Here is a 14,104-nt window from a genome sequence, read left to right on the forward strand (position 1 = left end):
TATAGTTTAGTTTATTTAATTTTAAGCTTCCCTAGTTTGACCACGAACCCTAGAAAGATAGTCTAGGTAATATAAAACTTATATTTCTTAAGCTTAAGGTATAGTTTAGCCTTACTTATTTATTTAAGCACTTCCTTAACGTGCTCTTTATGCTGTTATCTATCTATTAAATAGATTAGTATATTATCTAGGTATACTATTACGTATTCCCCTAGGCACCCTCTTAAGATAGTATTAATTTATTATTAGAATACTACTAGGGCGTTAGTAAGCCTAAAGGGTATAACCTTATATTTAAAGAGTCCTAGCTTAGTTTAGAAGGCTATTTTCTATTTCTTACCTTTCTTTATCCTAATTTAGTAGTATATATTTTTAACATCTAAGTATGTAAAGATCTTTATATCTTATAACTAATCTTATAGGTCTAAGATTAGTAGTAATGGGTATTAATCTTTCTTAGTTATAGTATTAGTTTTCCTAAAATCTATATAAAACTATAGTTTAGGGTTATCTTTCTTTTCTATAAATATAACTCTATAAGCTGTAGAAGATTTAGAAGGTTAAATATATCCTTATTTAAGGTTATTTTTAATATATTATTTAGTAACCTTAAATTCCTTTTCTATAGTCTTATAAACTAGTCCCTATATAGGTTATTCTTCTTCTTTTAGCTTAATTTTATAATCCTAGTCTATATATTCTAGTAAGTAACCTTCTAGTTTATTAAAGATGTCTGCGAATTCCTAGTACTATTCTAGGATACCTAGAATTCGTTCCTTACTAGTAGCTAGCTAATAGGGGTACTTAATTCCTCTAGTTCCCTAATAGATAATTAGATTAACTTACCTTAACTATAGTATTCTAAGGATTACATCCTATTAGTTATCTATTTTGGCTAAATCTATAACAAAATTATTAATTATTAATCTATCTAATAGGAAAGTACCTAGTATAGTTTCTATATTAATTTATTCCTAGAACAGTAGCCTCTTAATATTATATAGGGTCTATTATTCCCTTTTATTTATATAGTAGAGCCCTTCTTCTTCTATAAAATTCTTTAATATAAAGTTTTAGGTAGCTCTACTATTAATTATAGCTTAGATAGGTCTCCCTTAGTACTCTCTATTAAGTATTATATATAGCCTAAGTATCCCTCTAAGGGCTTCCTTACCCTTTAGCTAATACTTAGTCTAGATTTTTATTACCACGTGCTTTAGGTACTTATTTTCTAGGTATTTGTACTATAGTTATCCCTTAATACACTTATATAGTAGAAAGAGTCCTAGAGCTAGTACTAGGTATCTACTAACCTTCTTCTCTAAATACTATCTATGTACTTTATCCCTTTAGATAAGATTATTATATAGTTTATCTATTATTTAGATTAGGAAGGCGCGGTATTTCTTCTTTAGTACTAGGTATATTAGATAGTTATCTACTATATATAATATTTATAAGAGTTTATAATACGCTAGATATTTAGTTAGTATTTAGGGGTTATCCCCTTCTATAGGTTTAATTTTATCCTCTAAATATTCTTTTTTAATTAGAATCTAGTATTTTATTATAATTTAGGGTGTGTGTGCTTTATCTACCTATCTAATTTTATTAGCTATTTAAGCCTAGATTTGGCTATCTAGTATCTCTACTACTAGAATTATATTCCTTTTAACCTACTTATTAAAGCTAGTGAACTTGGTATTTCTTAGAAACTAGATTTTCTAGTTTTTATAAACTTTATAGATTATTTCTCTATATAAGTTTCTATAGTAAAAGCGCATTCCCTTAATTTATTATCTAAAATTAGCTAACCTAATTATCTTAGCCACTTTAAGGGCTAGTCCTTCTAGCTAGAAGTACTCTATTCCTCTAATATAGATATTCTTTCTAAGAGATATAGGTACTTCTTATATAGGTAATAAGGAGAAAGGTTCTTCTCCTTAGAGGGTTAACTAGAATAGGGTATTAATTAATTTATCTAAACTACTCTCCTATTCCTTATCCTCTAACTTACTATTTAAGTTACTTATATTAAAAAATCCTAGAATTTAGGCATTTTATTCCTTAAGCTATAGAATTATTTATTCTTCTTAGGTTACTGCTAACTTTTTACCTATTAGTTAGTATCCTATATCTTTCTTTATCTTTATATATAATGTGCACGTATCCTAGGAGCACTTAGCCTAATAGGTAGCCTTATATTCCTTACTACTAGCTAGTTTTTCCTTAGTATTTCTTAAGGTTTCCTATTTCCTTAGTTCCTCTTTAGTACCCTTTATAGACTTATTCTAGCTTTTACTTAGGTAGTTTCTAGCTATATAACCCTTCTTACTATAGCTAAAGTAGGCACCTTCTTTATATTACTTTTCCTTTATTACGTTCTAACTTAATCCCTTTTCTTTATTAGTATCTAAGACTATTAGGTCCCCTTTATTATAGGTTTTATAGTTTTAGCTATTTACGCTATATCTACTCCCTCCCTTATTATCTTATTTTTATAGGAATAACTTGTTATCTACTTAGATAGCTTATTTAATTATTATAGGTAGAGTTATTAGTTTTTCTATTCTAATTATTTTATACCTAATATCTAACTTTAATCCTTTATAGAACTTTTATATTAGGGCCCTCTCTCTATAGTCTAAGACCTTATTAGCTAGCTACTTAAATACTAATATGTAAGCTGCCACTATCTTAGTTTATTAGAGTTTTAAAAGTTTTTATTTAGCTATATATTCTATATTAATATTACTAAAGGTTAACCGTAGTTTCTCCTTAAAGTAAGCATAGCTTATAAAGATAAGGTTAGTTTCTATTTTCTAGTTATTAACTTAGCTTATCCTCTAATCTATAAGGTAACTATTAAACTAGTCTATTACTTTTCTAGTAAAGTAGGTTACTATATAAGCCACCTTCTAGTCTTCTTCCCTAAGATATTCTTAATTTAGATCTAGGTAAAGAGATATTAAGGCTAGGAATCCCCTAAGTTTAGTTTAAGTACTATTAAACTTCTCTAGGTCTATAAGTTTTAGTAGTCTATTTCTTATTTAGAGTTCTATCTACTAGATTTATTTCTTTATAGTATTATTAGCTCCTCCTACTATCCCTTCTAACATAACTCTTACTTACTTAACTAATTACTTATAAGCTTCTTTAGCCCTAGTATTCTCTTTATTAAGGTAGTTAAGTTATTCCTTTATCTAGACTAGGTCTATTAGGTCTAATAATATTAGTTAGTTTACTATAGGAGCTATTATTAATACTAGTAATTTAGATACGTACCTATAGAAACTCTTAAGACATAATTATTAAAGTATAATAGGGCCTCTAGGACTCTATTACTAGCTATAGCCCTATTAGGGTTCTAGTAAGAGATAAGTAGTATATAGGGTTATATAGATTACGTAGGGTATAAACGTTAATTAATTACTACTATAAGAATATATTACTAAAGACTTAAGAGTAATCTTCTATAAGAAAACTAGATATAGAGAACTATATTATAAATTAATAATAAAGGCTTACCTAGTAGTAATCTATTATCTCTATATACTACTATCTAATAGTGGCTCTATAGGCTCTACCTATAGATCCTATAGATCTAGGCTCTATGGCTCTATTCTATAGATCTATAGATCTAATTACGTAACTTTCTTATATGCCTATATTATACTTAGTATCTAACCTATAATTATATTCTTCTTCTATATAATCCGATTAGTTACTACTATTATTAACGTAAGTCCTATAATTCCGTTATAGCGTAGTAGCCGTAATATATATAGTAGATCGTGTTTTTCTATTATTTCTAGTAATATTAGATATTCTATTACGCTAGGGTCTATTAAAGCTTTTACTTAGAATCCTCTAATTATAATTTACTTTATTATTTATAGTTTTATAGTGCCTTTAGCTTCTACCCTATAAGCCTTTAGAATACCTACACTAGCTTAGCTCCCTACCTAGTAGTATACTAGTTTTTTAATTATTTCTATTCTTTATTATACGTGCCTTTATAGTGGTATTATTTATATAGTAGGTAGTTAGTCCTTAGTTATTAGAGTACTATTCTAAAGGGATTTAATACCTTCTCCCTTAGGTATTATGCTTTAGACCTTACTTCTAAAGTGTCCCTTAGGTATTCTATTATTACTCTTCTCTATTATTAGTTTGCTATAAGTATATATAAGCATTTAGATTCCTTACCTATTTCTTTATACTACTAATAGCCCGTTATTATATATTCCTAGTGTAGTATAAACTTATAGTTTAGATCTAATAGATCTATTACTATAAATTCCTTTTTACTAAGGTATCTAAAGTATTCTTACCTTCTATAGTCTATTTATTCTTAGGTTTCTATATAGTCTATGTTTTTATACTTTAGACACGTGTCTACGTATTTATATTATAGGGTTTTATTATATTAGTTAGGGCCCTTAGGCTAATTACCTATTAAGTATTTCTAATTCTAATAGATAGGGTAGTTATCTATATAGTATACTTTCTATACTAGGGGCCCATAGTCCCTTTTCTAAATATTAAATTAGTGTACGTAATAGTTCCTATCTTTATACTTATCTTTATCTAACCTATAGTATTCCCTATCCCCTAGGTTTTCTTATACCTAGTTCCTTCTATTCTAGTAGTAGGAATAGTCTATTATATAGTATTACTAGAACTCCTTCTATATATATACGTTAATTATTTTAAATTACTAGGTAGGGTTCTATAGTTTCCCCTAATAGGTTACTACCTATTTATATATTTAGTATATATCTAGTTCTATAATCTTTATTCTTATATAGTACTACCTAGCTTAGTGCCTAAGTTCCCTATAGACCTAGTATTACTACTTAGTTACCCTATATACTACTATACCTCCCTTAGTAACTTAGTAGCTATCTTTGTCTAGATACCCTTTAGGATTAGTTAGTTAGGTTTTCTAAGATTCCTCCTTAGAATCTAGTATTATAGTATTATTAGGGACTTTACCTAACTCTAGTGTTTTAGGTTATAGCGTTACTATTATTATTCTAATTATATTAGCTCTTTTACCTTATTCCTTATAGTTAGGGTAGTTAGCTTTAAAATACCCTTACTTCCTATAACTTAGGTAAGCCTTATTCTTAAAGTATTATTAGTAGATCTTATTCTACTTTTTTTACTATAGGGTATATTCTCTCTTAGTTTATACTTTATCCCCTATAATTATATTACTATTTTTATCCTATTTATCCCTATAGTTATACCTCTTTTAAGTATTAGCTTTCTAGTAGTACGTAGGCCTAGTTACTTCCTACTTTTCCTAGTTTTATTTATGTAGGTAGTTATCTATATATATAGCTAGTTCTATTAGCGCTTCTAGGTTATTAGGTTCTATATAGTGTATAAGGCCGTCTTTTACTAACTCTTTTAGACTATTATAGAATGCTAATTAGAGTAGTGTATTATCCTAGTCTATTTTAGCTTAGAGTTATTTAAATAATAATATATACTTACCTATTAATATAGTCTATTTTAGTCTTTAGATCTATTATTTAGCCTACTTTGCTTTATTAACTTTACTAAATATAATAGTTATCTGTTTCTAGAATAACTTCTAATTCTTAAAGACTAGTTTAGTGTCCTCCTAATATTTCTTAATATTATCCTTATTTTCTATATAGTTATCTACTAGGGGTTATATCTACCTAGTGGCCTATCCTACCATATGCATTCTTATAGCTAATATTTAGTCTTATTCTTTACCTATAGTGGCTTTATAAGAGTAATTATATAGCTCTATATTAGTAAGGAATAGTTTTAACTTTTCTTAGTTTCTATTAAAGAGTTCTAGGACTTTAAATATTCCTTTAACTAGGGTAGTAACTATTACCTATCCCTAGAACTATTCTATTAATTATGCTAGTTACTCTTAGAGTTATTAAATCTAATTAGCCTAGTTAGCTATAACTATAGCTACACTAGTTATAGGTCTAGAGGTAGAGCTTCTAGGAGCTACCCTTAATACTTATAAGCTAGTTAGTATTACTATTATATCTTATACCTTTAGGTAGTTAAAGTGTTATAAGGGGTTCCTACGTACCTAACCTAGGTTAGACCTTATAGGTATTTAGTAGATAAGAGTAGATAAATAATAATAGGGTAAGAGAATATCCTAATCTTACTATAAAAGGTAAGGTAATAATTATATAAAAAGACTAATAGATCTTAGTGTAGAAGATATGCTCTAATTTTAACTATAAAGAATTAACTATAAAGAATAGGAAATACTTAGGAGCTATCCTTAACTATATACTATTCTTTCTAGTCCTTATAATCCCTTACTAACCTCTATTCCTAGAGAGTATAGTTCTAGCCTAGAAGTAGCTCTTCTATTTCTACTAAGTCCTTTTACTTCTAGGATCCTATTATCTTAGTAAAATTATAGTTACATATTTACTAACTTAACCTTTCTAGTTCCTTAGTATCCTATAATATATTAGCCCCTAGCCCTATTAGCTCTACCCTATTAGTTATCTTTGTCTATCTGCTATTCTCCTGCAGGATTATAATATTATAAGCTAGTTAGTATTACTATTACGTCTTATACCTTTAGGTAGTTAAAGTGTTATAAGGGGTTTCTATATACCTAACCTAGGTTAGACCTTATAGGTATTTAGTGGACGAGAGTAGATAAATAATAATAGGGTAAGAGAATATTCTAGTCTTACTATAAAAGGTAAGGTAATAATTATATAAGAAAACTAATAGATCTTAGTATAGAAGATATACTCTAATTTTAACTATAGAATTTTAACTATAAAGAATAGGAAAGATTCTAAAGTTCCTTTAGACTATATACTATTCTTTATTATCTAGGAGATCCTATCTAGACTCTAAGGTCCTAGGACCTCCTAAGGTCCCTAGGGTCTCTAAGGTCCCTAGGGTCTCCTACTTATACTAGACCTTATTATATAATAAATAATATAAGCTACCTATCTAGCTAGCCTATAGGGCTTAATTTAGCTTACCTCTATTACTAATATTCTAAGTATAATCCTCCCTACTCGCCTTACTTAGTCCTACTATAATCATAACACCTTACTAGATTTAATAGATTTTTATTACTATATACTTTAGGTACTTATTTTCTAGGTATTTATACTATAGTTATCCCTTAATACACTTATATAATAAAAGGGGTCCTAGAGCTAGTACTAGGTATCTACTAACCTTCTTCTCTAGATACTATCTATATACTTTATCCCTTTAGATAAGATTATTATAAGAGTTATCTATTATTTAAATTAGGAAGGTGTAGTGTTTCCTCTTTAGTACTAGGTATATTAGATAGTTATTTACTATATATAATATCTATAAGAGTTTATAATATACTAAATATTTAGTTAGTATTTAGGGGTTATCCCTCTCTATAGGTTTAATTTTATCCTCTAAATATTCTTCTTTAATTAGAATCTAGTATTTTATTATAATTTAGGGTGTGTATACTTTATCTACCTATCTAATTTTATTAGCTATTTAAGTCTAGGTTTAACTATCTAGCATCTCTACTACTAGAATTATATTCCTTTTAACCCACTTATTAAAGCTAGTAAACTTAGTATTTCTTAGGAATTAAATCTTCTAGCTCTTATAAACTTTATAGATTATTTCCCTATATAAGTTTTTATAGTAAAAGTATATTCCCTTAATTTACTATCTAAAGTTAGCTAACCTAATTATCTTAGCTACCTTAAGGGCTAGTCCTTCTAGCTAGAAGTACTCTATTTCTCTAATATAGATATTCTTTCTAGAAGATATAGGTACTTTTTATATAGGTAATAAGGAGAAGGGTTCCTCCCCTTAGAGGGTTAACTAGAATAGAGTATTAACTAATTTATCTAAACTACTCTTCTATTCCTTATTATCTAACTTACTATTTAAGTTACTTATATTAAAAAATCCTAGGACTTAGGTATTTTATTCCTTAAGCTATAGAATTATTTATTCTTCTTAGGTTACTACTAACTTTTTACCTATTAGCTAGTATTCTATATCTTTCTTTATTTTTATATATAATATATACATATTCTAGGAGCACTTAGCCTAATAGATAGCCTTATATTCTTTACTACTAGCTAGTTTCTTCTTAGTATCTCTTAAGGTTTTTTATTTTCTTAGTTCCTCCTTAGTACCCTTTATAGACTTATTCTAGCTTTTACTTAGGTAGTTCCTAGCTATATAACCTTTCTTACTATAGCTAAAGTAAGTACCTTCTTTATATTACTTCTCCTTTATTATATTCTAACTTAATTTCTTTTCTTTATTAGTATCTAAGACTATTAGGTCCCCTTTATTATAGGTTTTATAGTTTTAGCTATTTATACTATATCTACTTTCTCTCTTATTATCTTATTTCTATAGGAATAACTTATTATCTACTTAAATAGCTTATTTAATTATTATAGGTAGAGTTATTAGTTTCTCTATTTTAATTATTTTATACCTAATATCTAATTTTAGTTCTTTATAGAACTTTTATATTAGGGCCCTTTCTCTATAGTCTAAGACCTTATTAGCTAGCTACTTAAATACTAATATATAAGCTACTACTATCTTAGTTTATTAAAGTTTTAAAAGTTTCTATTTAGCTATATATTCTATATTAATATTACTAAAGGTTAATTATAGTTTTTCCTTAAAGTAAGTATAGCTTATAAAGATAAGGTTAGTTTCTATTTTCTAGTTATTAACTTAGCTTATTCTCTAATTTATAAGGTAACTATTAAACTAGTCTATTAATTTTCTAGTAAAGTAGGTAGCTATATAGACTACCTTCTAGTCTTTATTTCTAAGATATTCTTAATTTAGGTCTAGGTAAAGAGATATTAAGGCTAGGAATTCCCTAAGTTTAGTCTAAGTACTATTAAACTTCTCTAGATCTATAAGTTTTAGTAGTCTATTTCTTATTTAGAGTTCTATCTACTAGATCTATTTTTTTATTATATTATTAGCTCCTTCCCCTATTCCTTCTAATATAACTCTAACTTACTTAACTAATTACTTATAGGCTTTCTTAGCCCTAGTATTTTCTTTATTAAGGTAGTTAAGTTATTCCTTTATCTAGACTAGGTCTATTAGGTCTAATAATATTAGTTAGTTTACTATAGGAGCTATTATTAATACTAGTAATCTAGATATATACCTATAGAGACTCTTAAAATATAATTATTAAAGTATAATAGGGCCTCTAGAACTCTATTACTAGCTATAGCCCTATTAGGGTTCTAGTAAGAAATAAGTAGCGTATAGGGTAGTATAGATTATATATAGTATAAATATTAATTAATTACTACTATAAGAATCTATTACTAAGAGCTTAATAGTAATCTTCTATAAGGAAACTAGATGTAGAGAACTATATTATAGATTAATAATAAAGGCTTATCTAGTAGTAATCTATTATCTCTATATACTACTATCTAGTAATGGCTCTATAGGCTCTACCTATAGATTCTATAGATCTAGGCTCTATAGCTCTATTCTATAGATTTATAGATCTAATTATATAACTTCCTTACGTGCCTATATTATACTTAGTATCTAACCTATAATTATATTCTTCTTCTATATAATCTAATTAGTCGCTACTTTTATTAACGTAAGTCCCGTAATTCTATTATAGTATAGTAGCCGTAACAAACGTCTTTATAAACTAGGTAGAGAATAAGAGAGAAAACCCCCCTTAGAGTTTAATATATCTATAGAGAAGCTTCTCTAAGAGAACTAAAGATAGAAGTATAGGTGTTTAGGGAGGCTATTAATTATTAACTTACCTAACCCTACTTTAGATAGAAAATAATTTATAATTAAGTTAATTAATTAATTATCTATAGGTAGTAATTTAGATAAATAAGCACCTTAGGGAATACTTAAGGAGCCTATCCTACGTAGATTAATATTATCATATCTGCTATCAGATAGATCTTTTTAACTCTATGACGACATGGGTTGGTGGGCCCAAGGCTGGATCGCCGCGTATGATCTCACCGGCGACTCGAAGTATCTGGATACAGCGAAGGATCTTTTCGAGGACATGACTGGTGGATACCACACGCCGTGCGGCGGCATCTTCTGGAGCAAGGCGGCCGACAACATCGCTGCTATTGCCAACGAGTTGTTCCTGTCCGTAGCTGCGCATCTCGCCAACCGCGTGGGTGACGGCGAGAAGGAGAATTACAAGAACTGGGCGCACCAGGAGTGGGACTTCATCTGGAGCAGCGGCGTCATCAATGGGGATAACCTTATCAACGACGGCGTTGATATGGGAACCTGCAAAAACAACGGGAAACCAATTTACACGTACAACCAGGGTCCCGTCCTTGCCGGTCTGTCGGAGCTCGCGAAGACGTTCTCGGATGGTGGTTTCATTGACGTAAGTGTCCCCTCTTATCACTCCTGCTGTAAGCTTCTGACACGACATCCAGCATGCAAACACCCCTAGCTAAAGGTGCCCTCTCCAAGCTCACAGAAGATAACATTCTCAACGAACAGTTTCCCAGCCCGCTAGACGAGCAAGGCTCCATGTTCAAGGGTGGCTTCATCAGCGGTCTGCTCACCCTACACGCCAACGAGCCGCAGCAGCAGTTTGCCGACTTCTTCAAACAGAACGCAGATTCTGTGTGGAACAACACTCGTAATGGGGATGGTGTTATTACGGATCTATTTCAAGGCGGTAGCACGAATGCGAATGCGGCGAGTCATGCGAGTGGGATTGATGTGCTGCTTGCGGCGAGTAAGGTATAGAGGGGGGCTTTGATACTGAGGGTTAGAGTAGAGTAGAGATGTTAATTGTAATTTCCTTTGGGTTCCAATATCTGACTGTACTTCTTCATGCATAGTGAGACGCCGAGAGGACGCCATTTGAAAAGTAATTCTGAGGCTGCGAAAGATGCGGGTAGTGCGGAGAGTTTTCGGACGTGAGTCTGCGGTTGATGGAGGAAGTTAGTAGGAAAAGGTACGCTGACGAGCGGGTGCAGAGGTTTGTTCAAGGGGTATGAAATTGCGAGGTCGAGTTTGGCATGGTGATAGAAGGAATGGAATATGGTGGGGAATGGTAATTTGGTTCGTGGGAGCTGGGACCGACCAGTGTGGTTTCAGTGGGACGATGGCTCGAAGTTCCGCAGGAGACTATCGGGAAAATCATGTGGAGCGCTGTCTGAAGTCAACAAAAATCGCAATCGAACCAAATTTAGAGGCGATGTGAGAACGATCGACACTCACTACGACACCCGCAAACTATCTTTTCGGCGTGTCCAGCTTTTGATTGCCCTTCTTGTTCCATACTCGCGCCTCAACACGGCTCCTCCTCACCGACCAAGACCGACAACGCTACAATACGCGTATAACTACCAACCTCTCAAGGAGCTTCGAGACAAGATTTACTCGCACTGCGTCATGACTAAGGACGGGTGCCCCTATAACCCACAATCAGGCAAGTTGACCAGCAATGGAAAATCTGTTGATCTCTCTATAATGTAAACCTGTAGGTCCATAGCCTACGAGACGCGTAACTTTGCAGTCAAACGCAACACGATCAACTTTCACACGGTGTTCTTCAAGGAATTGCGACTAGGGCCCTTCCTCTACGGTCACATCTTAGACCAGTAGTACATCGATCAGTTTTGAATCCTAAAGAGATGCAGAGATTTGGTCCATCCGGAAATCACAGCTGAGCTCCTTCAACGGTTTCCTCACTTCCGACCAGCTGGTACATTACTGGATCAACAGAAGGACATCGTTGTGATCTTCGGGTTGTCTGATGGGCCAAGTGGCAAAGGGGCTATTCGAATCACGCCGCGAGTTAGTTTGTGGGTTGTTGAATATCTTGTCGGAACTTCCTCAGTTCGAAAGGCGGCCGAAAATGTTTGGTATATCGAACAGCTCTTGATGAGCTGCGGCTCCGGGACCATACCTTCGCACGACGACATGGAAGAGTTGTAGAAGGACTAGGTGATCAGGATGCGCGCATAAATTCATGTGACCTCTGATAATAACAGCAGGAAGTCTAGGTTCTCTGCCGCTCTGTGGATATCCAAATTCTCTACTCCATTCCCAAGACGCAACGAAGGCTGGTTCGAGACGTCGTCGTCCATGAGGATTACACAGCCGTAACGCGGCCCGAGAGTCATTTCCCTGGCCTCATCTCGATATGTCAAGAATATTCGGGCCTCCATATCGAGCATCGGATCGCTCTATGGCGGAACATCTTGATAGAAGTCAACAGACAATCACAAGATCCGTCCGGTGCCCATGCCACTTTCCGTCCCCATCAACGTCTACAAAGCATGATTTGGTATGCTCGAGAGTTTTCAGATAGCGGTACTGCTGATACGGGTGGTGCGGTTGACGCGGCTCTCGAAATACGTCGCCAGATAGCTTACCGTGTCTTAGCAGTCGGTGCGTGTTGACTGACGATGCGCGTTCAGTGCTAGTTACGGTAACGAGCGGCATGCCTGACAACTCTTGTGCAATGATCATCGACGAAGATGCTGACCCAGAGCCAAGTACGGGGTCTTCATTATCTTCAAAGGAGGTGCACTTGCTCATCGCAGAGGGGTTATGAAGCTAACACCACTGTTGCTATCATACTTGGACATCCTGAGAGAGTACGTGCTAGACAAAGACGAGAGGATTAGCATAGGCTCCATTCAAGGAGTTGCCAAGGAGACGCTGTGTTATCCGCCCCTAGAGTACATAATTTGCATGATGGTCTAAACTTGTTGATGGTACGGGCGGTCGAACTGTAAGACGAGGCACAGACACACGACTTGCGCCCTATGCCGTGAGTACAGACGACATTCGTAGAAGCAGATAGAGAGAGGATGTGGAGAAAGGGGGGACCAAGATGACTTTTTGAATCGTACCCCTGCCGTAAATTGCTAAAACCGCAAGACTAATGAAGTGAATTGATGAGGCTCATTGGCCAATGTGACTATGATGCTATCGTGTTCTTTGTGGTGGGGTATATGATGAAGGCCTCTCGGGCTGTCTACGATTGCCTCTCTTGAACCATGCCAGCCAGGCAACGAACAGAGAAACGGCCAGAACCAAAATGGTTGTCGAGCTAACGGAGAAGATACCAATGTTGCTGGGGAGTCAGAGCGACTGCTCAGGCTTCTTGTCGCCAACAGCGGGTAATTGCTGGGTCAGATACGCTTCGAGATGGTCGAGCTCTTCCTCGTCAGCGGAGTGGATGAGGCCCCTGAAGATGGGTTAGCAGCGATCGTAGGAGTTTTCAAGTCATGCCTACTTGTATGTCCTGAAGTCCACGTTGTAGCCCATCTCGGTGAGGGCATTGGCGCTCATCTGGCCATACTTATATGCTACTACCTGGTCGCTGTCGCCATGACCCATGAAGATTGGTGTCTTCTGATTCGGGCTGTTCTCCGGTATCAGGTTCTTGATGCGCTTCTGCAGGAGCAAGTAACAGCTCAGGCCAAATATGCCCCCCAGTTGCTCCTTGTAGGTCGTTCCAGAGAACAGCGCCATTGCGCCGCCCTGTGAGAAGCCTCCAATGACTACGCGGTTCGCGGGTATGCCTTTGGCGACCTCGGCGTCGATGAGGGAGTGGAAGTAGTCTCGCGACTTGAGAATACCCTGTTCGTCTTCTTCGCGGTCTTGGAGGGTGCTAAGCGACTTTATGTCGTACCATCCTGGCATCTGCATGCCCATATTCTACTATCGAGTCAGTTATGTATGCCGTACTGGCACGTTCTGCGGGCGTACCAGGGTGATGGGAATGTTGGGCGCATTAGGGAAGACAAATGCAACTTCCTCGAAGACAGATCGTCGTCGGTAGTTCTCGGCGAGGAAGAGCCTGTGAACTGTCAGTATTCAAGCTGTTGTCGAACTTTGAGAACTCTACCAGCCAGCCCCACTGTCACCGAGGCCATGGGCAACGATAACGGTGGCTGTGTGTCGCTTCAGCGCAGGCACAACAATGGGAGCTCGACCGGCCATCCTCGAGTCTAGGCGTGTGCTTGAGCGAGGTTTAAGGTGGTAACTGATGTCCAAAACGCGATGCTTGATGCCTCATGTGGGGGCATTCGCAACC

The 14,104-nt window shown here is 34.3% G+C and overlaps 2 protein-coding genes across 2 annotated transcripts; one reads left to right on the forward strand and one right to left on the reverse strand.

The window, feature by feature from the left end:
• Positions 1-9,994: 9,994 nt before the first annotated feature.
• N0V89_004232 (uncharacterized protein) lies at positions 9,995-10,794 on the forward strand (the record flags this gene model as incomplete). The annotated part of the gene is made up of 2 exons (XM_056213020.1): positions 9,995-10,451; positions 10,499-10,794. 2 exons carry the CDS (start codon positions 9,995-9,997, stop codon positions 10,792-10,794), a joined length of 753 nt encoding a protein of 250 aa, XP_056073328.1.
• A 2,352-nt stretch (positions 10,795-13,146) lies between these two features.
• N0V89_004233 (uncharacterized protein) lies at positions 13,147-14,010 on the reverse strand (the record flags this gene model as incomplete). The annotated part of the gene is made up of 4 exons (XM_056213021.1): positions 13,147-13,252; positions 13,301-13,725; positions 13,777-13,867; positions 13,916-14,010. The coding sequence occupies 4 exons, from the start codon at positions 14,008-14,010 to the stop codon at positions 13,147-13,149; spliced, it is 717 nt and encodes a 238-aa protein (XP_056073329.1).
• Between the last annotated feature and the right edge of the window lie 94 nt (positions 14,011-14,104).

Source organism: Didymosphaeria variabile (genome assembly GCF_027946475.1).
Source record: "Didymosphaeria variabile strain IMI 356815 chromosome Unknown scaffold_3, whole genome shotgun sequence".
Lineage (NCBI taxonomy): Eukaryota > Fungi > Ascomycota > Dothideomycetes > Pleosporales > Didymosphaeriaceae > Didymosphaeria > Didymosphaeria variabile.